At 45.7% G+C, this 27,090-nt stretch overlaps 1 protein-coding gene across 1 annotated transcript in view; it reads left to right on the forward strand.

Moving 5' to 3' along the window:
* Positions 1 to 27,090, forward strand: part of alkbh8 (alkB homolog 8, tRNA methyltransferase) — a 64,547-nt gene that overhangs the window by 20,298 nt on the left and 17,159 nt on the right. The window contains exons 7-8 of the mRNA XM_038818363.1: positions 17,404 to 17,510; positions 23,827 to 23,978. Coding sequence (XP_038674291.1) covers positions 17,404 to 17,510; positions 23,827 to 23,978 — 259 coding nt within the window. The remainder of the gene's footprint in view (positions 1 to 17,403; positions 17,511 to 23,826; positions 23,979 to 27,090) is intronic.

Genomic DNA, 27,090 nt, shown 5'->3' on the forward strand with positions numbered 1-27,090 from the left:
CATAAAACACATTTTAATTCTGACCATGAAGTATTTTACAGGAGGTAGTGTGTTCTCCTGTTGAATGTATTCATAAAAATGAAAAATGCTGCTGATGTGAAATCTGAAATAAACACGGAAATACTGTAAATACTCAGCAGATCTGAGAAGGTGAAGAGAAAGAGTTAACATTTTAGGTCTGAATTTTTATCAGAGCTTCATGTATTGATAAGTCAGTTCAGTATGAATTTTATTACCTCATCAAAATCGAGAACTGTAATGGAATGAATCTGCTGAAGCATTTTTATTTTGAGTCATTAGCCTGATCTAAAGTTAACATATCTTTTTTTCTGTCACTAATCTGCAATAAACCCATTTTGAACAGCATAATTAGGACTGATGTCTAAGCATTTTATCATTGAATGCATGAGTTCTTCTTGCTCTTTCAAACAGTTCTCTGCATCTGTGGATAAAGAATTTGCACTTGCACAAGCTTTAGTCAAAGCTGAATTCTTTAAGCAGGTGGCACTAAAATGCTAGGGACTGGTAGGAAGTAGATTTGTACATTCAGTTTATCATATTTTAAGCTCCCAGTTTCAGCTGTATCTTAGTTCTTGTATTCAGGAAAGTGAAGTTATGGAAATTGAAATATGTGCTACCTTCTGTTGATCTTGCACACCACTTGCTGCCTGATAATTAGCAAGCATAATGCCTGAGCTCTGTGAGCACGTTGCATGCTTTATATTTTGCTGGGGGGGGGGGGGGGGGGGGGGGGAGGGAGAGTGTGCTGAAGTTTAAAAGAAGAGCAAGTGAAAATTACAACTTGAGAGGTGATTGGTGGGGTGAGGAATGTTATTTTATTTCTAATATACAGGGTGCCACAATTTTAAGGGACATTTCTGTCTTGTGAGAAGAGTATTTGACAATAGTTTGATATTTCTTATGTCTAGATACTCAGGATGTCATGCAGTCTGCCTAAAGTTGAAAAATGTCTGTGACCAACACTTGTTCTTGTTGGCATTTCTAAACCTTGTATTTTAAATACATTGATTTAAAGACTGCAATTAAATGAACAATTCTGGGAGTTCTCTTTTACTCTTTTAGCTATCTTGGTTTCAATTATCCCCTAAATAAACATATGCAATTGAACATACTGCTGACACTATTTTCTGAATATAAACAGGAAATCGGTCATGATCATCCTCTGTTGGAATTCTTGGTCTCCCAGCTTATTGCTAACCATTATGATAAGATAACATGGAAAATGCACTCCTGCGCACAACTGATTCGAAAAAACAAGCATCATCTTTTGCTGCATCCCCTGCAAATCCATAATTACTAGTTAACGTTGTATTGTACTGCAGTAGATGAAGTTCGAAGCCTGCCTTGACTAGAGGAATAATAGTGAAGGGCTTATTTATATTGCAGTAATTTTTAAACTGCACAGTCACCAATAGTAGTCACTCTTATCAGCTTTATAAGGGCGTAACTATAGTTCCTTTTTTACAACTAGTGTCCATTTTAAGTCTGCAATATGGAAAGGCATGTGCTGAAATTGGCATGTACTCTGTCATTTGATGGTCACAGATGTGTTGCTAAATCTGTTGGTCTGAAGTTCGTGCGCAAATATTGAACAGAACTATGTTAAAGCTGTTGCATTTATTGGGTGGCAGGTGGACTGTATTCTGAGACGGGGGCTGATAAATTACAGGCTGTAAGGAGGGAGATTAGCAAAGGAAACACGAGAATATTGGAAAGGCTGGGCATGTAGGGTTTGCAAATACCTTTTTCCCCAAACATGACCCTTTGCATCAATGGTATTTATAGGAACAGAGGAGATATTATTATGTTATGTATTCATGTTGGTTTTAATGAAACTTTCTAACCCCATAGTCACAGATGACCCAGTGAAGCCCCTCCCCTCCACCCACACAGATTGTAATCAGCTCATCTTCCCCCACCATTTACATGTTCTTCTTCCCGAATGGATTACTAAAGTTTTGTGGGCTGGGGAAAGCACGGCTCTACCCTTGGCCCACAAGCAATGCTGCAAAGATGCTTATTTTCTGGATCATAGAATCATCGTATTTACAGCACAGAAGGTGGCCATTAGGCCTGCAGCCTCATTTAAATATTTAATGAATGACTCGCCACCTGGGAGTTGAATGTCCTCCTTCCACTAAAACCAAAAGTGGATGGTTTGGAGAAGGGTCGATTTTTGGTTTGTAGTTTTTAACAATTTAACATTCCAAATGACCAATTTATCCATTTTCCCCCCAATGTTTCAAGTGCAATTTTTGTCCAATTTCAACATCGACATAGCTTGCTTTTGACTTGACATATTGTTTAATTCCAGCAGCTTCTGTATTTTTAATTCCAAAAGCATGCTCAAAGTGGTATGTTTTTATTGGAATGGTGAGAGAGGGAGAGAAGCAGTTAGGTTTCAGCAGAAGTTCCTTGGCTTAGGGCCCCACACAGTTAAGGCACAAGCATAAATAGTGGGTGAAGTCAGAGAAGATGAACATAGGGGCCAGTGTAGTTTTGGTGGTGTGTTTGTAAGACTGGGGAATGTTACAGAGATTGGAAAAAAGAATGGTGAGGCTTTTGAGGGACTGGCCACCGAGCATGGGCGAGTGTCTGATAGCTGGGTGCCGGGCGTGTTGTGACCCAGCTACTCTCATCCTGTACCTTGGGTGTGGCTACCTCCCTGTAACTCTTCTCTATTGCCCCCTTTGCCTCCCAGATGATCCGAAGTTCATCCAGCTCCAGTTCCCTAACATGTTCTATGAGGAGCTGGAGTTGGGTGCACTTCCGGCAGGTATAGTCAGCGGGGACACCAGTGGTATCCCTCACCATCCACATCCTACAGGAGGAGCATGCAACTGCTCTAGCCTCCATCCCTTACAGAATATAGCTGCCCTGTGGACCAACTGGAACTCTGACCTCCGACTCTGCATCCAGTCAGCTGCACTCTCTGTAAACTCCCGAAATGTCGGAAATGAAATGAAAGGAGGACCTTACTCCCTCCTCACCTAACTTCCTCAGTCACCAAACTCTCAATATTGAATGTATTGAATAGCGGAGCAGGCTCGACGGGCTGGATGGTTTACTTCTGCTCTTATGTTTGCAAGGTACTTTAAAAATACAGATTTTCATGTTTGTATGATGTATTATACAGGTTGAGCATCCCTTATCCGAAAACCGAAAAATTCCAAAATCCGCACTTTCATTCGAGCGCACAGCACATGCACAGTTGCCAACCAGCACCACACATGCGTAGTTCCCTACGCGCACCGCACATGCATAGTTCCCTACGCACACCGCACATGCATAGTTGCCAACCAGCACCACGCATGCGTAGTTCTCTATGCACACCGCACATGCATATTTCCTTATGCACACCGCACATGCGGAGTTCCCAATGCCGCACCTGCGCAGCATAGTCCGAAACCCGATACGCACTCGATCCAAAGCATTTCAGGTAAGGAATTTTCAACCTGTATGTTGATCTATAAAACCTCTGCTTAATTACGGTTTTGATTTTGCTGGCATCTGGCTTCGTGTTAATTTTCAAGAGTCAAACTTTTTATATGTATGCTCATTCCTAGGATTTGGGCATCACTGGCATCTCCAACATCTGTTGCCCATTCTTAATTGCCCTTGAGAAGCAGGTGGTGAGTTAGAATGGGGTCACCTTGGAAAAAAGCTTTCAAAGCATTGCCAGAGTCCTATGCTTCATTTCACAAGTACATAATCCAGCACGGTTATGTTCTGTTGTTAGTATGGACTGCATTGAATGCTGAAATACTGAGGTCACTTTGGTGATTTGATGGAAATGCATAGGGGCAGCACAGTGGTTAGCACTGCTGCCTCTCAGCACAAATGACCCGGGTTCAATTCTGGCCTTGGGTGACTATCTGTGTGAAGTTTGTACATTCTCTTCATGTCTGCATGGATTTCCTCCTGATGCTCCGGTTGCCCCCACAGCCCAAGAAGTGCAGGTTAGGTGGAAAGCCATCTTAAATTGCCCATTAATGTCCAGAAATGTGCAAGTTAGGTGGGGTTACGGCGATAGGGTTGGTGAGTGGGCATAGGTAGGGTGCTCTTTCAGAGGATTGGTGCAGACTCGATGGGCCAAATGACGTCCGTCTGCACTGGAAGTATTCTATTCCACAGTCTTCACAGTAATTGAAGGTAAACAATGGAAAACAAATGTTTTACCCACTTGGTCTAATAATTCCATCCATTTTAAATGGCCCATAAGCATTTCACCATAGATCATTAAAAAGTGCTATAATTACATGATTCCTTATCACAAATATTTTTCAGACAGTTTGTCTTTGACCATTAATTTTCAGACCAATTTGTCTGTCTTAGCCACTCTCACTTCTGCATTCCAAAGCCCTCAACCATTCGTATTTTTTTTTCAAGAAATGTTCTTCTGCTCTGCTAAATTTAAGTCCATTTAAATCTATGATTTAAAATCAGGGGTTTAAATATAATCAGTCACTGGAAGAACTTTTCTCTGTCCACTACGTCCTGTCCCTTTATAATTTTTAACATCTCTAACGGATCACCTCAAACCTTCCCAGTTCCAACAAAGCCAATGCCTGTCTATTGCTTTGGACCTAAGTGAGGAAAGCAGGGCACAAAGAGAAGACTTCAGCAAGGAGAGCGGGGCAAAAGAGCAAAACTCCAGCGAGGAGAGCTGAGCGCAAAGAGCGAGACCTCAGCAGGTGCAAGACGTCCCTGAACCTGAAACAGAATCCTAATTCGAGAGCACGAAAGCAGCTCTACAGAAGACTGAAGGCGGAGTTCCAGCAAAAAGAACATAACCTTAAGAAAGATGGTGGGTGGAGAAAGTACAGGACATCCAGCAATTAGCTGGCAATCATGATGTGTGAGCTTTCTTTAGTGCAGTCAAGACCACTAAGGCCCTTGCTGGCCAAGAAGGGAGAGGTGTCATCGAGAACAAAGAGGCAGTCAGTGCCTGCTGGAAGGAATACTTTGAAGACTTCCTTAACAGAGATACTGTCTTCAATGCTAATGTCCTTAACTCTAACCCACAGCATTCTACCGACCACTATCTCAGCACAACCCCAACCTACAGCTAAAGAACAACAAAGCATTAGGTACAGATGGAAGCCCGCCAAAGCAATAAAACATGGCGGATAAGCACTATTGGCACATATACATCCAGGAGATCTCTGAGACCACCGTAATCGTGACCACCTTCAAGAAAGGTGACCAGTCTGACTGCAGCAGCTACAGAGGAAGTTTCCTGCTGTTGGCCACAGGGAAGGCCATCGCAAGAGTCCTCCTTAATCGCCTTTCCCCGTGGGTGAATAACTCCTCCCAGAGTCCCAATGCGGATTCTGAGCACGAAGGGGTACGGCGGACATGATTTTCACTACGCAGCAACTACAAGAGAAATGCAGGGAACAGCGCCAATCTTTGTCTATGGGCTTCTTTGACCTCAAAACCTTCGACTCTAGCAATTGTGAGGAATTATGGAGCGTCATCCTCCATTTGGGCTGCTCCCAAAGGTTTTTCACCATCCTCCACCTGTTCCACAATGACATGCAAGCTGCCAAGCAAGCAGATGGATCCACCTCAAATCCAATTCCCCTTCAGGCTGGCGTCGAGCACAGCTGTCTCATCACACCAACACTCTTCTTGATCTTTCTTGCTGCAATGCTCCATCTCAAACTCAGCACTCTCAGCTGGAGTAGAGTAAACCAACGGAACGAACAGGAATCTGTTCAACCTCTGAGGTCATCTCTTTCTCTGCCATTGAAGTAATATAATAATAATCTTGTCACACTGCCATGTAGTTACTGTGAAAAGCCCCTAGCGCCCAACTACGGCACCTGTTCGGGTAAACGGAGGGAGAATTCAGAATGTCCAAATTATCTAACAGCATGTCTTTTGGGACTTGTGGGAGGAAACTGGAGCATCCGGAGGAACCCCACTTGAATTCTCCGATCAGGTCATCGCTTAACTTTCTAAATTCTAGAGAAAACAGGTCTAATGTATAATCTCTCTTCGTAACGTAACCTCTGTAATCCAGGAATCATTTTTGTAAATCTACGTTGCACTCCCTCCAAGTCCACCCACCTGTTCCTCCAACCACAGTCTGTGCCACCTGTGACCGAGATCGGCGGTACGCATTGGATTCCTCATGCACCTGAGAAATAATTTTTAGTGCAGAAGTAAGTCATCCTCGACTCCAAGGTACTGCCTAAGAAGAAGGCTAGATTACCTTGTACAGTATAGTGTTGTAAAATATGATAGCAAACCATAGGTTTTTTTGGTTTGATTGATTATGTACTTTACAAGCATTGACGTCATAATACATCTGGAGACTAGTACACATGCTGCCAATAAACTAGCTACAAATAAGGGCTGAAAAGTTTTGTTCATTTCAACTCTTGCAGATGCCATGCTATTTTGTTTTGCTGCATAACCTCTAGATGGTGCTCTGGATTAGACTAGCAAGCATCACTCTTGCATCAATGATGGCTGCATTCCGTTACTGACTTCTTGGGCGGAATTCTCCGACCCCCGCAGGGTTGGGGATTCGCCCGGGGCCTTCGTAAATCCCGCCCCCACCGTGGCCGGAATTCTCCGCCGCCGGGAATCGGCGGGGGCGGGAATCGCGCCCCGCCGGTTGGCGGGCCCCCGTGGCGATTCTCGGCCCGCGATGGGCCAAAGTCCCGCCGCCGTCAGGACTCTCCCACCATCGTGGTTTAAACCACCTCTGTGCCGGCGGGAGCGAGCCCCGGTCCTCAGGGGGGCGCGGGGCGATTGGACCCCGGGGGGTGCCCCGACGGCGGCCTGGCCCGCGATCGGGGCCCTCCGATCGGTGGGCGGGCCTGTGCTGTGGGGGCACTCTTTTTCTTCCGCCACCATGGCAGAGGCGGAAGAGACCCCCTCCACCGCACTTGCGACGGTGGTGACTTCAGCCGCTGACGCTCCGGCGCATGCGCGGACTCACGCCGACCGAAGAAGGCCTTTCAGCCAGCCCCGAAGCCGATCGGCGTGGCGCCAAAGGCCATTGGCGCCAGTCGGCGGAGCGGGAGCCACTCCGGCGCGGGCCTAGCCCCTAAAGGTGCGGAGAATTCCGCACCTTTGGGGAGGCCCGACGCAGGATTGGTTGGCGCCACTCAGCTACGCCGGGACCCCCCGCCCCGCCGGGTAGGGGAGAATACCGCCCCTTGTTTGCTGATCCCGCTTTTAGTAATTCCCATGTTGCTAAATGCCAAAAATGATATTGGATGTATCCTTACAAAGAGACTACAATTGTTTGCTAATGATCACTATAGGAATGTGCAAGCTGCATCCTGGAATAGATGACCTTGAGTTAATCTGAGCACTATGCCATGCCTCGTGCTTTGAGTTAACTCTGCATTTACCCATATATGAAACTTATGCATTCCAATACTGCAGCTATGTTGTGGAAGGAGCTGCCAAAGTGCTGTCAACACAAAATAAGTACTGTCTCTTAAACTGTGAATTATAACTCAGGCTTTCATATACACACGATCACACATTCATTTGCTTTGTCAGGTTACCTCATAGAATTTAAACACTCAATTAATTACTTTTAAAGTATAGTCAATTTTAAAAAGACAAATGTAGGAATCAATTTGTGAAGAGCAAGATCCGACTACATAGTAATGGGATAAGTGATCATGTAATATGTTTTGGCAGTGTTGCTTCGAGGAATACATTCTAAACAGAACTCCTTTTTTTGTGTGCCATTTTATTTTCCTCCTGAGCAGGAAGATTGTTCAAACGGCACCTCTTAACAAGACAGCACTGTCTGAATACTGCACTGAAATATCAGCCTCGACCATGTGTTTAGGTTCTGGAATAGAGCTTGAACTCTCAGCATTCTGACTGAGGCAGGTTGCTTCACAGGGTTCAGTTAGCACTTAATAGGTTGCAAGATTCCTACAAATCATCATTTGTTACATATCAGTTATTCTATTCTTGTATTCTAATTGATTTGGAAATCTTGATGTGATTAAAACCCACTCTATTCATAGAATAAGTGTCTGCTGCTTGACATTCAAATTAGCGATCTATGTCCAATTGTAAGTTGTTTTTGAAAGTGCATGCCTTCCTCCTCCATAATTGGGCCTCTCCTTGGTCTACCCTCTTTTTTACAATGTTATATTACTTATAAGTTAACTTTCTGTTTCCTTTTATTATCTGAAGCTCTTATTTAGCACTTCTGATTTCTCGCTTGGCATAGTGCTGGAATTCCTGTTCCTGAGCTGGAGGATTGTGGGTTCAAATCCCATTTCAGACATTCTTGTGATCTTCTCACATAAAAACAGACCACTAGTTCAGAAAAGGCTCAATTATGATTTCTTGGATGTAAAATGCAGGGGAAATGAGTGGCCTCGTGCTGATGCAATGTTTTTCCTATTTGCAAATCTTTTTGCTTGGAAGTAATTTTTACCAAATGGCCGACCTTCATGACCCACGCTGGCCGCCTTTTGCGACCCGCACCAGCCAACCTTCGCGACCCGCGTCAGCCACCCTTCGTGGTAATAGAAGTCCAATTATTTCCATTAAATTTATGCATTTAGGATATAATTTCAACTGTTCTTAGAGATTTCTGCACAGTGACACCCTGACTTTAGGAGATGCTTAATGTTTTGGAAAGATACTAGGCTTGAGTAGGTTATGCACTAAACCAAAATTAAAATAGTTTTTGTAATGATTCCTGGTGTTAAATTTATATAATCTGATCTTAGTTTCATTCAAATCAAATATCATTAACCAGATAGATTTTGCATTGATCCTGTCACTGTCTCGGTATTGTAAAACGTGCTTTAGTTTTTGAATGCTTAGCTTTCACATCGGGAACTTGGTTCTTGTTTTCTCTGACTCACCGTAGCACGCTGTAAGTTTGATCTTTATTGATGTTACTACCACAGAGAATAAAGAGAATCCATTAAAACTAGGAACTAATTGGAAATACTTCAAAGAACATGGTTTCTGAAGGGAAATGATTCATTGTGCTGGGTAGATTTAGTGTTTTTTTTCCTCTCGTTTGAAGGTTTGGTGAATTAAATAGTAAATTGGGCAGTTTCTATTTTGGCTGTGACACCAGGAAGTCCAGGAAGTTCATCTCAAGTGTATGTCTGTATTTTGTTAATTAGCTAACCAAGGTTAATTTGTTGTCTTTTAGCGAGGGGAGATGGTAATGAAATGAAAATCGCTTATTATCACGAGTAGGCTTCAATGAAGTTACTGTGAAAAGCCCCTAGTCGCCACATTCCGGCGCCTGTCCGGGGAGGCTGGTACAGGAATCGAACCGTGCTCTGGCCTGCTTGGTCTGCTTTAAAAGCCAGCGATTTAGCCGAGAGAGCTAAACCAGCCCCTGTAGTGGCCATTTCACTGAACTCTTAGTCCAGAGGCCTAGGCTCATTCTCTGGGGATATGGGTTCAAATCCCACAATGGTAGCTGGTGGAATTTAAATTCAATTTTTTTTTTAAATTCAGCAAGACCAATCAACACACACAACACCACAGCCAATCACCAGTTAGAGCACACTCACTATAAAGACAGAGGGCACTAGTTTTCCCGCTCATTCGGGATGCAGCCTCTAAGAAGGACAGAGCTCACAGCTTGTAGCACAGATCTTTACCATGTGCTGAGAATATAGACTGGTTAGGATAGGCATAGGTCTTCAGTTTAATCTAACATAGTGTCGACCCACAGTGAAAGTATGTTCTACAGTTTCCAGCTTAATAAGATAGTGTGGTACAATTTCAAGTGTTGGTAGCCTGTATGTGTTACTGCTGAGGTCAACGCAGTCTCCACAGATCCAGAGTACCCAACACATCAATCCGTACCTAGTCTGGCCTGCATGTAGCTCCACAGCAATGCGGTTGACTGTTAATTGCTCTCCATAAGACCAGAAGACATAGGAGTAGAATTAGGCCATTTGGCCCATCGAGTTTGTTCCGTCATTCAATCATGGCTGGTATGTTTCTCATCCCCATTCTCCTGCCTTCTCCCCATAACCCCTGATCCCTTTATTAATCAAGAATGTATCTTGTGATGATATGGATTTCTCTCTTGTTCACCAATTCGTGATTGACTTTCCACCATTTTTCCTGGAACACTGCTTGAGGGGAATTGTTATAATGCTGCTGTTGGCTTGCCTGCCAGTTCCATTTTATCCCCTCTCTACTTCGCTCCTTTTGAGGTGAAAGCTGATGATTTCCTTCTTTAGACTGTGTACCTGAGTTTTAAGAACTTTAATCCTTTAATATTTATTCAAGAATGTATCCAAGGCTGAACCGAGATCCAGAAGGGAATTGAGGATTGTAGGGGACATGCAGGAAAGTGGAGCTAAGGCCACAATCAGATTTGATCTTCTTGAATGGTAGAGCAGGCTCAATGGGCCAGATAGTCTACTTCTGCTCTAATCTTATAAATTTATCTTTTTCCTGTGTCTCCATTGATGTGCTGTCCACACTACAATAAATGCAGGCCTTGTCAGTGACACCCACATCCCAAAAGCAAATTTTAAAAATCTTCTGTCTCAATCCAGTGTTTCTCTCTATTGGATGAATATTTTATTAAATGTGAATGCTACTCCATAAGAGGTGGGATTTCAAAAGGAAAAGTTAGACTGTGGGAGGGTACTGTATTAGCTTCAAAATTAGCACAGAGCCATGGACAAAGTAAGGGGATATTTTTAGGATGGGAAATCTGGAAGAACTGATTTATCTCAGATCCTGCTGATTTTGACTGGCTGTTAGAAGGGTCGGTCTTCAGCACCAGGCTGCACCCAAGAGTGAAGAGGAGGATGAGAGAGATTGGATGCCTCTAGAGATAAGGGGTGATGATCAGGGGCTTTGGAGGAAATTGGAAGGATTGATGGTGGCAAATATCAAAATGGCTTCAGCATGGGGCAAATCAGGCAAGTGCTGGATTCAACAGTTGAAGCGCTGGATCCAGAATCCTAACCGCTCCGGCTTTTTAAAAATTAATTTACGGGATGTAGGTGTCACTAATTGGGTCATAATTTATTGCCTGTCCCTAGCCGTGAGCTGCCTTCTTGAACTGCTGCACTCCTTGAGGTGTAGGTACACCCACTGTGCTGTTGGGGAGGGAGTTGCAGGATTTTGACCCTGTGACCAAGAAGGAACGGTGATATATTTCCAAGTCTGGGTGGTAGTAACTTGGAGGGGAACTTCCTGATGTTGGGGTTCCCAGATTGTCCTTCTAGATGATAGTGGTCGTGGATTTGGAAGGAGTTGCCTAAGAAACCATGGCGAGTTCCTGCAGTGCATCGTGTAGATGGTGTACACAGCTGCCACTGTTCGTTTGTGGCGGAGGGTTTGAATGTTTGTGAACGGGGTAGCAATCAAGCGTCTGCTGCTTTGTCCTGGATGGTGTCAAGCTTCATGAGTGTTGTTGGAGCTGCATTCATCCAGACAAGTCTGACTTGTACCTTGTAGATGGTGGACAGGCTTTGGGAAGTCAGGAGGTGAGTTATTCGCCATAGAATTCCTAGCCTTTCACCTGCTCTGGTAACCATTGTATAATAGGCTAGTCCAGTTCCGTTTTCTCATGAATGGTAACTCCAGGATGTTGATGTGGGGAATAAAGCGATGGCAATGCCATTGAATGTCAGGGGTGATGGTGAGATCCTCTGTAGGAGATGGTCATTGCCTGGCACTTGTGTGGCGCGAATATGACTGGTCAGGATTAAATTAAAAACGGTGCTTAATTCTGCACCATGCAATGTCATTATAATTTTTAAATGACCAGCTCATCAGTTGCTCATCTCCTTCTCCCTCTCCAGTCTGTGTTAAAACTGGAATGATCTGGTTGGCACCCAATCCAAACCTGTTTTTCGGGGTTAAAATACCCCCATTGTGCTTAAAAAAAAGTTGTCTTGTGAATAGAATTGCTTATATTGATATTAAATAACTTCAAACCTCAGTAGTTATTACTGATGTGCCTTGGCAGCAATGAAAATATTACTTTATTTATTTTCTTCCCTGTGAGATTGACATAAGACTTTGTGCACCTGGAAAGTGTGAATGCAGATCCTCAGATCTGTAGGGATTGACAACTGTGCATTTAATTTTTTTTCTTGCAGTGATGAAGGGCAATGAACAGATCATCTTTGCGGTTAATTATATAACTCTCTTATGCTGGGATACAGGTCGCATGGCCATAGCACATCAATAAAGTTCCCTAGTTGTGATAAAACCAAAAGCACGTTTATCTAATCTGTCAGTATCATCCCAACCTGATGTCTGGTTTGTTCTGTGTAGTATTCATAGTTTTAAGTTTTTCGGGTGGTTTTATTTTGTTTCCAGTAAGGTTTTGTTTTTATTGCTGAAGAGAAATATTTTTATTATAACTAGCAATGAATGAGAAACATCCACTACTGAATCTTAGCAGTCCAGCATATTGAATGTCTTCTACTACCGTTAATAATTCTAACTGATACCAGGGGCGAAATTCTCCCCTACCCGGCGGGGGGGGTCCCGACGTAGCGGAGTGGCTAGGCCCGCGCGGAGCGGTTGGCACCATGCCGACTGGCGCCAAAAGCGGCAACAGCGGCCTTTGACTCCTGGCGCCGGGGCTGGCCGAAAGGCCTTCGCCGGTTCGCGCATACATGAGCTCTGGGGAATTCTCTTCCGCCTCCGCCATGATGGAGGCTGTGGCGGAAGAGAAAGAGTGCCCCCACAGCTGGCCCGCCTGCCGATCAGTGGGCCCCGATCGCGGGCCTGGCCACCGTGGGGGCACCCCCCGGGGTCCGATCGCCCCGCGCCCTCCCCAGGACCCCGGGGGCCCGCTCGCGCCGCCGATCCCGCCGCCGATCCCGCCGCCACCAGAGGTGGTTCAACACCTCGGCGGCGGGACTTCGGCCCATCGCGGGCCGGAGAATCGCCGCAGGGGGCTCGCCGATCGGCGTGGGGTGATTCCCGCCCCCGCCAATTTCCGGGTGGCGGAGAATTTCTGCTACGGCAGGGGCGGGATTTTCGGCGGCCCCGGGCGATTCTCCGACCTTGCGTGGGGTCGGAGAATTTTGCCCCATATATTTTTTTGGAAGACTTCCGGTTTATTAACCAGGGTTCATTTCAAACACCCCGTCTGCTCAGCAAACCTTCCTTGTAGTAATAAAAACTTTACAGATTTAGTCCTTAACATGCTATTTTGTGTCCTTAATATGAATCCTATATATCAAACCTGTTTGCTTGGCACAAAGCGGTTTGGTTTTCCTGGCCTGCTTTGCTGAAAAAATGCTGTCCCTTTATACATCACCGAGTTATGCGTAAACAACTGTCACGAGACTAGTTTTCTCAGGTTTAGGAAGCAGAAAGCTTTGTTCCTTTTGACTGCAATCAGTGACCACCATGGGTGGCTGTGCTGATATTGGCACAGCTGGTTGTTTTTCAGCCTCGAGTGTAACACACTATATCTCTCCTCTGGATCTAATTCATTAACCAGTAGTATGTCACATACTAATAAATCATCCATACCCATGAGGTATTCCTTCAAAAGTATAGTCCAAGATTACTTTAAGTGCACTTTTATATCCCCATGGATTGTGCAATGACAACTCTTGCCAAGCCCCGTTCGCCTATCACATCTGTAGTCACTGATCTACATTTGATAAGGTGCCACGTCAGAGATTTGTGGAAAATAAAAACTCGTGGTGTAGGGGGTAACATTTTGGCATGGATAAAAGATTGATTGGCTGGTTAAAAACAGAGTATGGATAATTGGATCTTTTTCTGATTGGCAGGATGTGACAAATAGTCACTGGAAGGGTCTTTGCTGGAGCCTCAACTTTTTATAATTTATATCAATGACTTCGATGAGGGGAGCAAAGACTTGGTAGCTAAATTTGTAGATGACCGGTAGGAAAATTGTGAAGAGGAAAGAAGGAGGTTGCACAGGGATATAGATTGGTTGAGTGAGTGGGGAAAAATATTAAAAATGGAGTATAATGTTGGAAAACGTGAAGTTCTTCACTTTGAAAAGGAGAATAAACGAGAGTATTACTTAAATGGAGAACAATTGTGGAATTCTGAGGTGCAGTGGGATCTAGGTGTTCTAATGCATGAGTCACAAGATTAGTATCCAGGTACAGCACGTAATCATGAAGGCTAATTAAATGGTACCTGTTATAGAGAACATTGAACATGAAAGCAATGATATGCTTCAGTTTAACAAGAAGTTAAAGTTCAACAGGTTTATTTGAAATCACAAGCTTTCGGAGCGCTGCTCCTTCATCAGGAGAAGTGGAGGCAGGTTCACAATCACACCATATGTAGGAGAGACACAATTGCAAGATAATTATACATTGGAATGTGAAGAATGGTTGGAATGTGAGTCTTTGCAGGAACAAACAGTGTGAGTGGAGTGGGTGATAATCATAGGTAATCGAGGTGTGAATTGTCTCAAGCCAGGACAGTTAATAGGATTCTGCAAATCCGGGCAGTCTGGTGGGACTTACATATAATGTGACATGAACTCAAGATTCCACTTGAGGCCATCCCCATGCGTGCGGAACTTGGCTACCAGTTTCTGCTTGCCGATTCTGTGTTGTCTTGTGTCTTGAAAGCCGCCTTGGAGAATGTTTACCCGAAGATTGGAGGCTGAATGTCCTTTACTGCTGAAGTGACCCCCAACTGGAAGGGAACTCTCCTGCCTGGCGATTATTGCGAGGTGTCCGTTCATCTGTTGGCGAAGCGTTTGCATGGTCTCATCGATGTACCACGCCTCGGGACATCCTTTCCTGCAGAGTATGAGGTAGACAAGGTTGACCGAATTGCATGAGTATGTACTGTGTACCTGGTGGGTGGTGTTCTCACGTGTGATGGTGGTGCCCATGTCGATGATCCAACATGTCTTGCAGTGGTTGCAGTGGCAGGATTGCGTGGTGTTGTGGTCGCTGTTCTCCTGAAGGCTAGGTAGTTTTCTGCAAATAATGGTCTGTTTGAGGTTAGGCGGTTGTTCAAAGGCAAGTAGTGGAGATGTGGGGATGGCCTTAGTGACATGTTCATTGACGATGATGACATGTTGAAAGCTCCGAAGAAGATGCCGTAAATACTCCGCTCCAGGGATTCTCTGTTAGTCATGACCTGTGTTCGTCTTCTGAAGGTTGGTGCGATTTTTTTTTTGCTGTGGCTCATTGGAACTGTTGATCGATACGTTGAGTGCCATATCCCGTTCTTACAAGGCCATCTTTCATTTTCTATCATGTTTCTCCTCATCCGAGCAAATCCTGTCTATATGGAGGGCTTGTCTGTAGGGAATGGCTTCTTTAACGTGTTTAGGGTGGAAGCTGAAGGGCTTGCGGCAGAGTGAAGTGATATAGCACCCATCCTTGACGGAGATATGTGTATCCAAATGCAACCGATTCTGGACCGTAGTCCATAGTGAATCTGATGTGGGATGGAAATTCTGATGCCATTATGTAGTGTTTCCGTGATTCTTCGCCATGAGTCCAAAGGGAGAAATTGTCATCAATGTATCTAGTGTATAGCGTTGGTTGAAGGTCATGTGCAGCAAAGAAGTCTTGCTCGAACTTGTGCATAAAGATGTTGGTGTATTGAGGTGCGTACTTGGCCCCCATGGCTGCTCTGTTTGTCTGGATGAAGAACTGGTTGTCGAAGGATGAAGCGGATGAATTGTAAGATTGCATCTGGAAATTGGCTGTTGTTGGTGTTGAATACTGAGGTCGATGCAGCCATGCTGATGTCATGGGGGTTGCTGGTGTAGAGTGCAGAGATGTCCATTGTGACGTGGAGTACTCCTTGTTCAACTCGTCCATGGGTGCTGGGTTTCTGGAAGAGGTCTATAGTTCCGTGACAGACGCTGGTGGTTCCTTGTATTATAAAAGGTGGATTTCAGGATACCTTTGATTTAGCCAGAGAGGTTCTCGCACAGGGTCCCTGGTACGGTGGAATGGCTGTGTATGTTGGCTTTGTGTATCTTCGGGAGGCTCGAACCAGCAATGCCCACATTCCGCAAATTAATTTAAAAAAAATACAGTCAGTATGTCTGCTCAAGCTATGATTAAGGGGTCACAAAAGGGGGGTAATCATTGATTTTGCAGGTGAAGTGTTCTGCTAATAGATTGGAAAACTATTTACTTGTTTACAACTAGCTAGCTAATGGAATATTGTTTATGTTTAAAGGATATCTGGGGAGTAGGTAATTTATGAGGAGTATTTGTGTTTGGCCTGGCTAAATAGATCATGGGACATCTTGTGGGAGGTGAGAGAAGAATACCTTATGCTTTGGGTACAGATGATGTAATTAAGGGGAGGAGCCAGGACTGTGTGAAAAAGTTCATTCGTCCTAGGATTTTAACCTGAACAGGGGTATTCTCAGTTTTGGTCCTGAATGGTTCTCTCTCCAAAGATTCTGCACAGAGCAAAGCAGGTTAAAAAAAACCTGGTCGTTAACTTTAATCATGAATGATATTTAACTATTGGTTTACTTAATTGGGATATAGTGCTAGGTTTAGGAAGTAAGCTAAAGTTTATCTAAGCTAAAGTGGAGGAGCTACAGGAACTAATGGGTTGTATTAATCAAGTTCATTGAAAATTAGAGTCTACTGATTAATGTTGATGAGACAAAGGTGATGAGGATAGGTGGAAATATCTGCAAGATTTTGATTAATGAAGTTCAGCTTGATAAGGTTGATTATTTCTGCCATATTGAATCACTCATCATGCAAGATGCACCTTACCAAAGAATTTCAGACTGGACTTAACAAAGATCATTGCGTTGTGAACTCATTTAAAAGTGTATGGAGTAGCCAGCCACAATACCTCGATTATAATGAAAACATATCTTATGTGACGGGTTACAATTTATGGCTTTGAAAGCTGGGCCATTCGGAAGAGTGACGAGACTCAGCTAAGAGCATTTGAAATGAAAGTACTCAGACATATATTACTTCATGAATGGACAAATGGACAAAAAAGTTGGTGCTCAAGAAAGCTGGTGTTAAGAGAAGCTTATTTAAGGTAGTGATTTTAAAAAGCTCATATTTTGGACATGTGATACGAGCAGGAGGGGAGTGTTTGGAAAAAGGTAATGAAAGGAAAACGCTTGGAAAAAGTGCACAAGGAAGACACTAGATAGAATGCATGGATAATATCAACATTGACTGGTGGAGAATAGAAATCAGTGGAGAAAGTTTGTTCATCGTGCGGCCAATCTTTGGGATGATAAAGACGGATATACTTGATATGTAGGAACTTCTCATTGTTGTCATTTCTTATGTTGGAAGCTGCTTTGCAACAATTAAAGTAACTCGAGTTTTTTTGTACTTTCAGAAGATTTTTGCTTGCCACTTTTAGCCATATCTTAGTTAATTTCAATTTAAATAAAAAGTTTATTTTTTAAATCTGCAGACAGTGATGGATTTTAAGCATCCAAGTGGCCATAGTGTTGCAGTGATGTTGCCCCGTCGTAGCCTGCTGGTAATGACTGATGAATCCAGATACCTTTGGAGTCATGGGTGAGTAATACAGATTAGATAAATAGCAAAGTTTTCATATATTGAAAAAAACACATTCAATCATAGAATTGCTAAGAGCAATTAAGTTTTTAAAAAATAAATTTAGAGTATCCAATTAAATTTTTCCAATAAAGGGGCAATTTAGTGTGACCAATCCACCTACCTTGCACATCTTTGGGTTGTGGGGGCGAAACCCACACAAACACGGGGAGAATGTGCAAACTCCACACGGACTGTGACCCAGAGCTGGATCGAACTGGAGCCTCAACGCCATGAGGCAGCAATGCTAACCACTGCACCACCGTGCTTAAGAGCAATTAAGTTATCTGCATTTTATATTCTTGACGACAAGTTTTCTGGAAACACAGTTGATATAATTTTTAGTGCCTGTCTTATTATAGCCTACTTGTGTTGTGCTGCTGACTATGCCCTGGTAGCCAGCTCTTGTAGTTTGCCTCTGCTGCGTAGAATGTACCCACATAGAAAGTTGGTGTGTTTTTACTATAATCAAACACTGATCCTGAAAAATACTCAATACATAGCACAGGCATTTGAAAAGGTGTTTTTTGTGGAGTCCTTTTTTTATTTGTTTAGGCAGTAATCCAGTATTTTTTAAAGAAAGGATCAATTAATTTTTTAAAAAATGTACTTTATTCCAAATGCATAAACACAACAACATATAAAATCCACAGTTTGTATCTGCTTCCCACTTTGTCTACCCCCTCCCCCCAAGCAACGAACAATTCCTCAAACATTGTCATGAAAAACCTCTAACGCAACTGACCCTCACTGACCCCCTCAGCTCAAATTTAATCTTCTCCAATCGGAGAAAGTCATATAAGTCCCCCAGCCAAGCTTCCACCCCCGATGGCGTATCCAGCCTCCAATTTAACAGGATTCTTCGCCGGGCAGTTAGAGAGGCGAAGGCCACCACATTGGCCACCTTCCCTTCCAGAAGCTCTGGCACTTCCGATACCCCAAAAGTCTCCACAATTGGGTCTGGCATGACCTCCACCCTCACTATCTTAGATAGAGTTCCAAACACCACCTCTCAGTATCTTTCCCAGCTTCTCACAAACCCAGAACATATGCGCATGATTCGCCAGCTTCCGCCCACACTTCTCGCACTCATTGGCCACTCCCTAGAAAAACCCTCTCATCCTCGCCCGGGCCATATGCACCCTAAGCACTACCTTGAACTGAATCAAGCTCATCCTCTCGCAGGAGGCAGTTGAGTTCACCCTCCGCATCGCCTCATACCACAGTCCCCAGCCTATTTCACCCCCCCCCAAACTCCCCCTGCTGTTTACTCTTAACCCTCATCACTTCCGCCCCATCCTGCTCCCCCAACCACTCATATATATCTCCAATCCTCCCCTCCCCCAATTCATCCAGGAGCAGCAATTGCTCCAATAAAGGGGGCAATTCTCCAATATTGGGCCCAATTTTAAGACGGCGCAAACCGGGTCCGGATACAACTGATTCGGGGCCAGCACTGCGCTGGAGCGGTTCACGCTGCTCCAGCCTCCTTACCCACCGCACCAACCCACGGATGCGCATTGGGCCGCGTCAACCTGCATATGCGCGGGGGACCAGCATGGGGACGATGTTCAGGGTCGGTGTTCAGGGGCCGGCCGTGCCAGGAAGTAGTCCCGGGGGGGGGGGGGGGGGGGGGGAGGCAAGACCACATCGGAGCCCCTCCCCCTGCCAGAGGCCGCCCCCCCCACGCCCGAGGCCGCCCCCCCTGCCCGAGGCTGCCCCCCCTGCCCGAGGCTCCCCCCCCTGCCCGAGGCCGCCCCCCCCTGCCCGAGGCGCCCCCCCCCCTGCCCGAGGCCGCCCCCCCCCTGCCCGAGGCCGCCCCCCCCCCCCCCCGCCCGAGGCCCCCCCCGCCCGAGGCCGCCCCCCCGCCAGAGGCCGCCCCCCCCACGCCAGAGGCCCCCCCCCTGCCAGAGGCCGCCCCCCCCCGCCAGAGGCCGCCCCCCCCCCCCCCCCGCCAGAGGCTCTCAAACTAGACTCCTTACAAGATTCCTCCTCCACCCCCCCCCCCCCCCCCCCCCCCCCCCCCCGACCGTTTCCGCAGAGTTCCCGCCGGCAGCGACCAGGGGTGAACGGCACCGGCAGAACTCTGTCGTATCAGCGCTGCCGCTGCCGCTCGGTCCCTCCGGGCTGAATTGGCGGCCAAACGCGCCGGTGCAAATGGCGCCGATTCTCCGCACCTCGGAGAATTGCGCGCAGGTTTTGGGGCGTCGTGGCACGGTTGCGGCGATTCTCCGGCACAGGGCTCGGAGAATCTCCCCAAAGTGTACTCTGGCAACCTGCAGAACGCCCTCCACTCTTTCCGCACAAAGTCCCTCCCCTGCATATATCTAAATTCACTACTCATCAATAACTCCAACCTCTTCCACAACACATCCAGATCTGCAAACTTCCCTTCTGAATACAAGTCCCTAACCCTCTCCAGCCCTGCCTGCCTCCGTTTCCCATGCATCCCGTCCATCACTCCCGCCTTGAAGCTGTGGTCCCCGCACAGCCACCCCTACTCCCCCCGCCTCACCTTCTCCACATTCGCTGCCCACGAAATAGTGCAGCAGGTTCGGGAGCGCCAACCCCTTTTCTGTCTCTGCTTCTGCAACCTTCCCTCTTTACCCTCTGCACCTTCCCTGCCCATATGAACTCCTAAGATCACTTTCTACAACCTTCACAAGAAGGCCTTGGGGAGAAAGATCGGGAGGATCTGGAAAACAAACAGGAATTTTGGCAGCACATTCATCTTTACCACCTGTACCCTCCCTGCTCGTGACAGGTGCAATCGCCAGTGCAAAGAGCAGCGGCAACAACGGGCACCCTGCCTCGTTCCCCTGTGCAGACCAAAATTTGGTGACCTCATCTCATTCTTACGTATTCTTGCCACCGGGGGCACTACAAAAGACGCACCCAGTTCCCAAACTTCGGCCCAAACCTTCCCAAACTTTCTAATAAGTACCTCCACTCCACCCGATAAAAGGCCTTCTCCGCATCCATAGAAACAATAACCTCTGGCACCCGCCCCCCTGGCGGAGTCATAACCACAGTTACCAGCCTCCTGATGTTGCCTGGGAACTGTCGACCCTTTACAAAACCTGTTTGATTCTGAGAAACCATCCCTGACCTGCACCCTTCCATCCTCCCCCACAACAACTTAGTCAGTACTCCACGTCCTTATTTAACAACAAAAATGGGCCTCTACGACCCACATTCCAGCGGAACCTTCCCCTTCTTCAGCGCTAGTGTAATCGACACCTGTGTCAGCGTCTCTAGCAACTCTCCCTTCTCCAAGCCCTCACTAAACATCCCCATCAAATGAGGTACCAACTCTGCCACAAACCCCTTATAAAACTCTGCTGGGAAGCCGTCTGGCCCCGGGGCCTTCCCCGACTGCATTCCTCTGATACTATCTATCACCTCACTTAGTCCAGGGGCTCCTCCAACGCCTGCCTCTTCCCTTCCTCCAATCTTGAGAAATCCAACCCATCCAGAAATCATCCCATATCCCCTTCATCTCCACCCAGCTCGGCCCTTTACAGCTTCTCAGAATACCCCCCTGAACACCTCTATCCTCCCCGGCTCTGACACCACCCCCCCATTTTCTGTCCGCACCTGTAGAATTCCCCTAGATGTCAGCATGCGGCTCACCATCTTTCTGTATTCGTACTGCACCCCCCCTCTGTAATTGCCCCACCGCTTTTCCTGTTGTGGGCCTATCAAACTGCCCTTGCAACCTCTTCCTCTCCACCAACAACTCCTTAGTGGGAGCCCCCTGGTTTCTCCTGTCCACCTTGACTATCTCGTCCAGCAACCATCAATGCTCCTCCTCCTATTCCTGTGCATCTTGAACAACATAATCTTCCCTCGGACCACCGCCTTCAACGCCTCCCAGAACGTGGCCACAGACACCTCCCCGTTCTGATTATGCTCCACGTAATCCCCAATCGCCAGTCTCGCCTTTTTGCAAAACCCCTTATCTGCCAAGAGACCCAAATCAAGCCTCCATCCCAGCCTCTGCACATGCCCTGAGCTAAGCCTCACCTCCAGCCAATGTGGCGCATGAACCAAAATCACAAGTCCCGCATACTCTGTTCCCACCAGCACCGCCCGACTCACCACAAAGAAATCAATTCTAGAGTACACCTTGTACACTTGCAAGGAGAGAACAAGGAGTACTCTCTCCAATTCCCCCCCTGCCCCCAACCACACATACACACACACTCTCTCTCTCACACACACACTCACACACACACACACACACACACACACACACACACACACACACACACACACACTGGCCACCTCTCTCCTCCCCCACCTGCCCTCTGTTCACCAGCATTACTTGTTAAAACGACAACTGCTGCCTGAAGATTCCCACCTCAGGATATTCTCCTTCTCCACAAACGTGTTCAACGGAACAATCACCGTCTGCAGTGGCTCCTCCGTTTTGGCTTCTGCCTTGAGGACCTGTGGGCCTGGTCCACCTCTGAGGCCTTGTCTGGCACCTTCTCCTCCACCAGCCCGGTCAGCATCCTCGACACATACTTCGTGGTGCTTGTTCCTTCCACACCCTCTGGCAGACCCACAATTTGCAGGTTCTGCCACCTAGACCTGATCTCTATCTCCTCCACCTCCACCTACTTGCATGGATCCCCACCTCCTCCTCCAAAGACACAAAGCTATCACTCTGGTCGGAGACCACCTTCTCCACCTTGCATGTCATCGGCCGTTGTGCCTCGAGGCACTTCTCTACCCAGTGCAGCGATCCTAGCAGAGGTGCTACTGCTCCCTCGATAACCTTCGACCAGTCGCCATGCATCTCCTTCCTTTGCTGCCGAACGTCCTCCTTGGTGAAGGCCATTAACTGCTCCATCTAGGGCTTTCCCACTACCGACGACTCTTCCCCCTCCGCCATTCTCAAAATTGATGCTGTGCCACAGGTCCCCCCCATGGGAATCTTAATTATCTCTGAAAGCTGGCTAATCGATTCTCAGTTTTTAGAGGCAGAGCTGGTGTCTGTACCGTCACAGAGTCAGCCATAACCTTCTTGAAACTTCCTTATTAATGAATATACTATTTATCATTTCACTGCTGGCTATGATGTGTTTATCCCTATCTCTATTGTTGCATCTTGTAAGTGTGAAGTGACAATACCTGATCTAAGCAAGAGGCTTGCTGCTGACCCTCGAAGAAAGATGTCAACAAAAATCTAATGTCCTCTGTGGTATAGACAACTTCTTTCATAACGGAGGTTTAGATATTCAGGTGTCCCAATGGCAGTGACATCAGGTTAAGCAGCTAATCACATTGGGCGGCTGGTAGCACAGTGGTTAGCACTGTTGCTTCACAGCGCCAGGGACCCGTATTCGATTCCTGGCTTGGGTTACTGTCTGTGCGGAATCTGCATGTTCTCCCCAAGTCTGCGTGTGTTTCCTCCGGGTGCTCCAGGTTCCTCCCAGAAGTCCCGAAAGACGTGCTTGTTAGGTGAATTGGATATTTTGAATTCTCCCTCTGTGTACCTGAACAGGTGCCGGAGTGTGGCGACTAGGGGATTTTCACAGTAACTTCATTACAGTGTTAATGTACGCCTACTTGTGACATTAATAAAGATTATGTTGAAATATTTATACTGGCTGTTAAACAGGAAGTCAAAAGCACTGATTATCATCGCTTAATAAATGTTTAGATAAAATAAATAGATCAAGGTAGAAACTAAAATGTCATAATTTAAAAGAAAATGTGAATTGTTTTTAGCATAATGGAGAAATTTAATAATCCAGGAATATAAAATTAGCTTTTCACGAATAGTGAAAATGAAATGAAAATTGCTTATTGTCACAAGTAGGCTTCGAATGAAGTTACTGTGAAAAGCCCCTAGTCGCCACATTCCGGCACCTGTTCGGGGAGGCTGTTACGGGAATCGAACTGTGCTGCTGGCCTGCCTTGTCTGCTTTCAAAGCCAGCGATTTAGCCCTGTGGTTGTCATTTGAATTTGCAACACTAATTACACCTCACTAAACAAGGAGTAACTTATTAAAGGATTTTTTCAATAAAAGTAGTAGACTAAAAGTGGAAATGTTAATTAATTCCTTAGGAATTGCATTCTGGGGAACCACAAAGCATCCTTCTGGAGAAGAGTAGAATCACTGACAACAGCCTCTGCATTTCTATATTATGCTGCGCATGCAAGGACTCCTGAAGTTGCTGTCAGTTTCTGTATAGTAGCAGAAATAATTTACTGTTATCAGCGCAGCACAATAAGGGCCAATTGTAATCTTTTTGTATTCAACAGAATTACACCACGAAAGTTTGATGTGGTGCTAGCTTCAGAGACACAAAAGACAGGAGCCATCACTGGTGACATCAGTAATTTGACCTTGAACCAAAGGCGAACAAGGACAAGTTTTACCTTTCGGAAAGTCAGAACACTGCCTTGTGATTGTGGTAATTGTTTTTTCTCAACCCTTCCTGTGCTGTACACTAATTCATGACCAAGAATTTGGCTGGGAAATTTGATCTGAGTGTCTCCTCATGTAACCCTTCAGCCTGTTATTGGGATGCATATGAAAGCCAACTAAGACACCGCACCCTCTTTTTTATTCCCCATTTTCTCTGTTCCTCAAACCATGATGATATGTGATGCTGCTAGATGATTAGATGATCTTGATGTTATTACCTGTGGCTTTACACATAAATAAATTAAACCTGATGTGGCCAAGAGTAACACCACAGTACAAAATAAAAAAAATTAACAATAAAGGGGATGGGGGAATTTACCTTTTTCATACTGGTACCTAATATAGTCCAGAATAGAACAGATTGACCTGAAAAGAAACTTACAAATATTTGTCATTAATTGTGGGCGGCATGGTAGCACAGTGGTTAGCACAATTGCTTCACAGCTCCAGGGTCGATTCCCGGCTCGGATCGCAGTCTGCACATTCTCCCCGTGTCTGCGTGGGTTTCCTCCCACAGTCCAAAGATGTGCAGGTTAGGTGGATTGGCCATGCTAAATTGCCCTGAAGTTAGGTGGAGGTGTGGGCTTAAGTAATGTGCTCTTTCCAAGAGCTGGTGCAGACCCGATGGGCTGAATGGCCTTCTTCTGCACTGTAAATTCTATGATTGTAATTCTAAGTGTAGCTGCAGAAGGAACACCCTGCTTCTTAAACTGATGGTAGTGACGGGGCAGGGAATAGTCTGATAGAAAAACCATGGAAATTGAATCTTCTATGAAGCAGCCTCGAACCAAAAGGGCTTTCTCACTCTGAGCTTGATGTTCTAATGTTTTCTTCCTTAGCTACATGGTTCAATCACCCTCCAAGGATATGATCAACACTTTATGTTGATGTAGTTGGACATTCAATGTCCATTATTGCCATATTCTCTCCTCAACTCTCCTGACACTGCTATACATGGAACAACATAGAACATACAGTGCAGAAGGAGGCCATTCGGCCCATTGAGTCTGCACCGACCTACTTCCACCCTACCCCGTAACCCAATGACCCCTCTTAACCTTTTTGTTTTGGTCACTAAGGCCAATTTATCATGACCAATCCACCTAACCGGCATGTCTTTGGACTGTGGGCGGAAATTGGAGGAAACCCACGCAGACACTGGGAGAACGTGCAGACTCCGCATAGATAGTGACCCAGCGGAGAATTGAACCTGCGACCATGGCGGCACGGTGGTGCAGTGTGTTGGCACCGAGAGCCTGGGTTCGATTCTGGCACTGGGGGGGTCACTGTCTGTGTGGAGTTTGCACATTCTCCCCGTGTCTGCATAGGTCTCACTCCTACAACCCAAAGATGTGCAGGATAAGTTGTTATGGGCAGGGTTTAGAGAACCCCAAAGTGTATCATGGAGTTCACCTGACCCACAACTTTCAATAGATTGTGGTATGGGGAAAAGTATTTTTTAAAACAAAACCATGTTTATTCTATGAACTCAAGTTAACCTTTTAAAAACATACAGTGAACATCTTAGCAACCATCAATTCAAATACAACCCCCAAAGAATACAACACTAAGTAATCCTTAATGACTTCCCCAAACAAATCCAGAAGATAAAATAAACACCTTTTAACAGAAGCACATTAGGTTTACATTCACGACTGAAAACATTTCTAATTCTGAATTCACCAAATGATCAAGAGATAGTCTTTTCAAGGCAGAGATCAACAGTACACCTGCTCTGTCTGGCTTCAGCTCTAACACTGAAAACAAAACTAAAACACACCCTGCAGCAAACAGCTTAAAACAAAAGTAAAAAGCTGACAGACAGCCAATCTCCACCCACAATGTGACATCACTGCAGTAATATGTGCAGCCAAACATTTCTTAAAGCGACATTCTCATGACACCTCCCGCAAAGAAATACAAATAAACCATCAACTTCAAGATGGTTTCATTTTTCTCCTTTTCACTATCCTTTAAGAAATGCAAACAGTAAATATACTTTTTGTTTCAAAAACAACACACGCAAACAGGTATGATAATATAGTCCATTTTGTTTTCTTCTTCCTCCAACCGAAACTGCTTCCGTTCATCACATTCGTGACAATGCATCGGCTACCACGTTTTCTCGTCCTGCCGCATGTACTATTTTTAAATGAAATGGCTGTAACAATAAACTCCAGCGAAACAGCCTTGCATTGTTATTCCGGAATTACTCCAAAAACGTCAACAGATTATGATCAGTATATATAATGGTGTCAGACAGATTGCTGGTCACATAAATGTGAAAATGTTGCAAAGCCAGCACCATAGGCAAAGACTCCTCAATCATGGAATACATTTTCTGGTGAGAATTCAATTTCTTTTAAAAATAACCAATAGGCCGCTCTAGCCCTTCATCGTCGCCTTGGAGAAGCACCGCCATTTTGAATGGTTTTGTATAAGTTGGGATGGCTAACACAGGAGCAGTGGTTAACACAGCCTTCAGGCCGTCAAATGCCAGTTGACACTCCGCTGTCCACTGGAATTTGTTACGCTTTTTGAGCAAGTCCGTCAGTGGACCGACCGCACTGCTAGAATTCGGTACAAATCTCTGGTAAAATCCACTCATACCAAGAAATTGCATTATTTCCCGTCGTGTTGAGGGTATCGGAAACTCCCCAATAACTTTTGTTTTCACATCCCATGGGACCATTCGACCCTGTCTGATTTGTATGGCCAAGGAAAATGACTTGGGCCTTTCAAAATTCACTTTTGGCTAGGTTTATCACCGCACCCGCCTCCTGAATTAGAATTAGAATTAGAACAGTACAGCACAGAACAGGCCCTTCGGCCCTCGATGTTGTGCCGAGCAATGATCACCCTACTCAAGCCCACGTATCCACCCTATACCAGTAACCCAACAACCCACATTAACCTTATTTTTTAGGACACTAAGGGCAATTTAGCTTGGCCAATCCACCTAACCCGCATATCTTTGGACTGTGGGAGGAAACCGGAGCACCCGGAGGAAACCCACGCACACACGGGGAGGACGTGCCGACTCCGCACAGACAGTGACCCAGCCGGGAATCGAACCTGGGACCCTGGAGCTGTGAAGC

The sequence above is a fragment of the Scyliorhinus canicula genome, chromosome 14 (assembly GCF_902713615.1).
Source record: "Scyliorhinus canicula chromosome 14, sScyCan1.1, whole genome shotgun sequence".
NCBI lineage: Eukaryota > Metazoa > Chordata > Chondrichthyes > Carcharhiniformes > Scyliorhinidae > Scyliorhinus > Scyliorhinus canicula.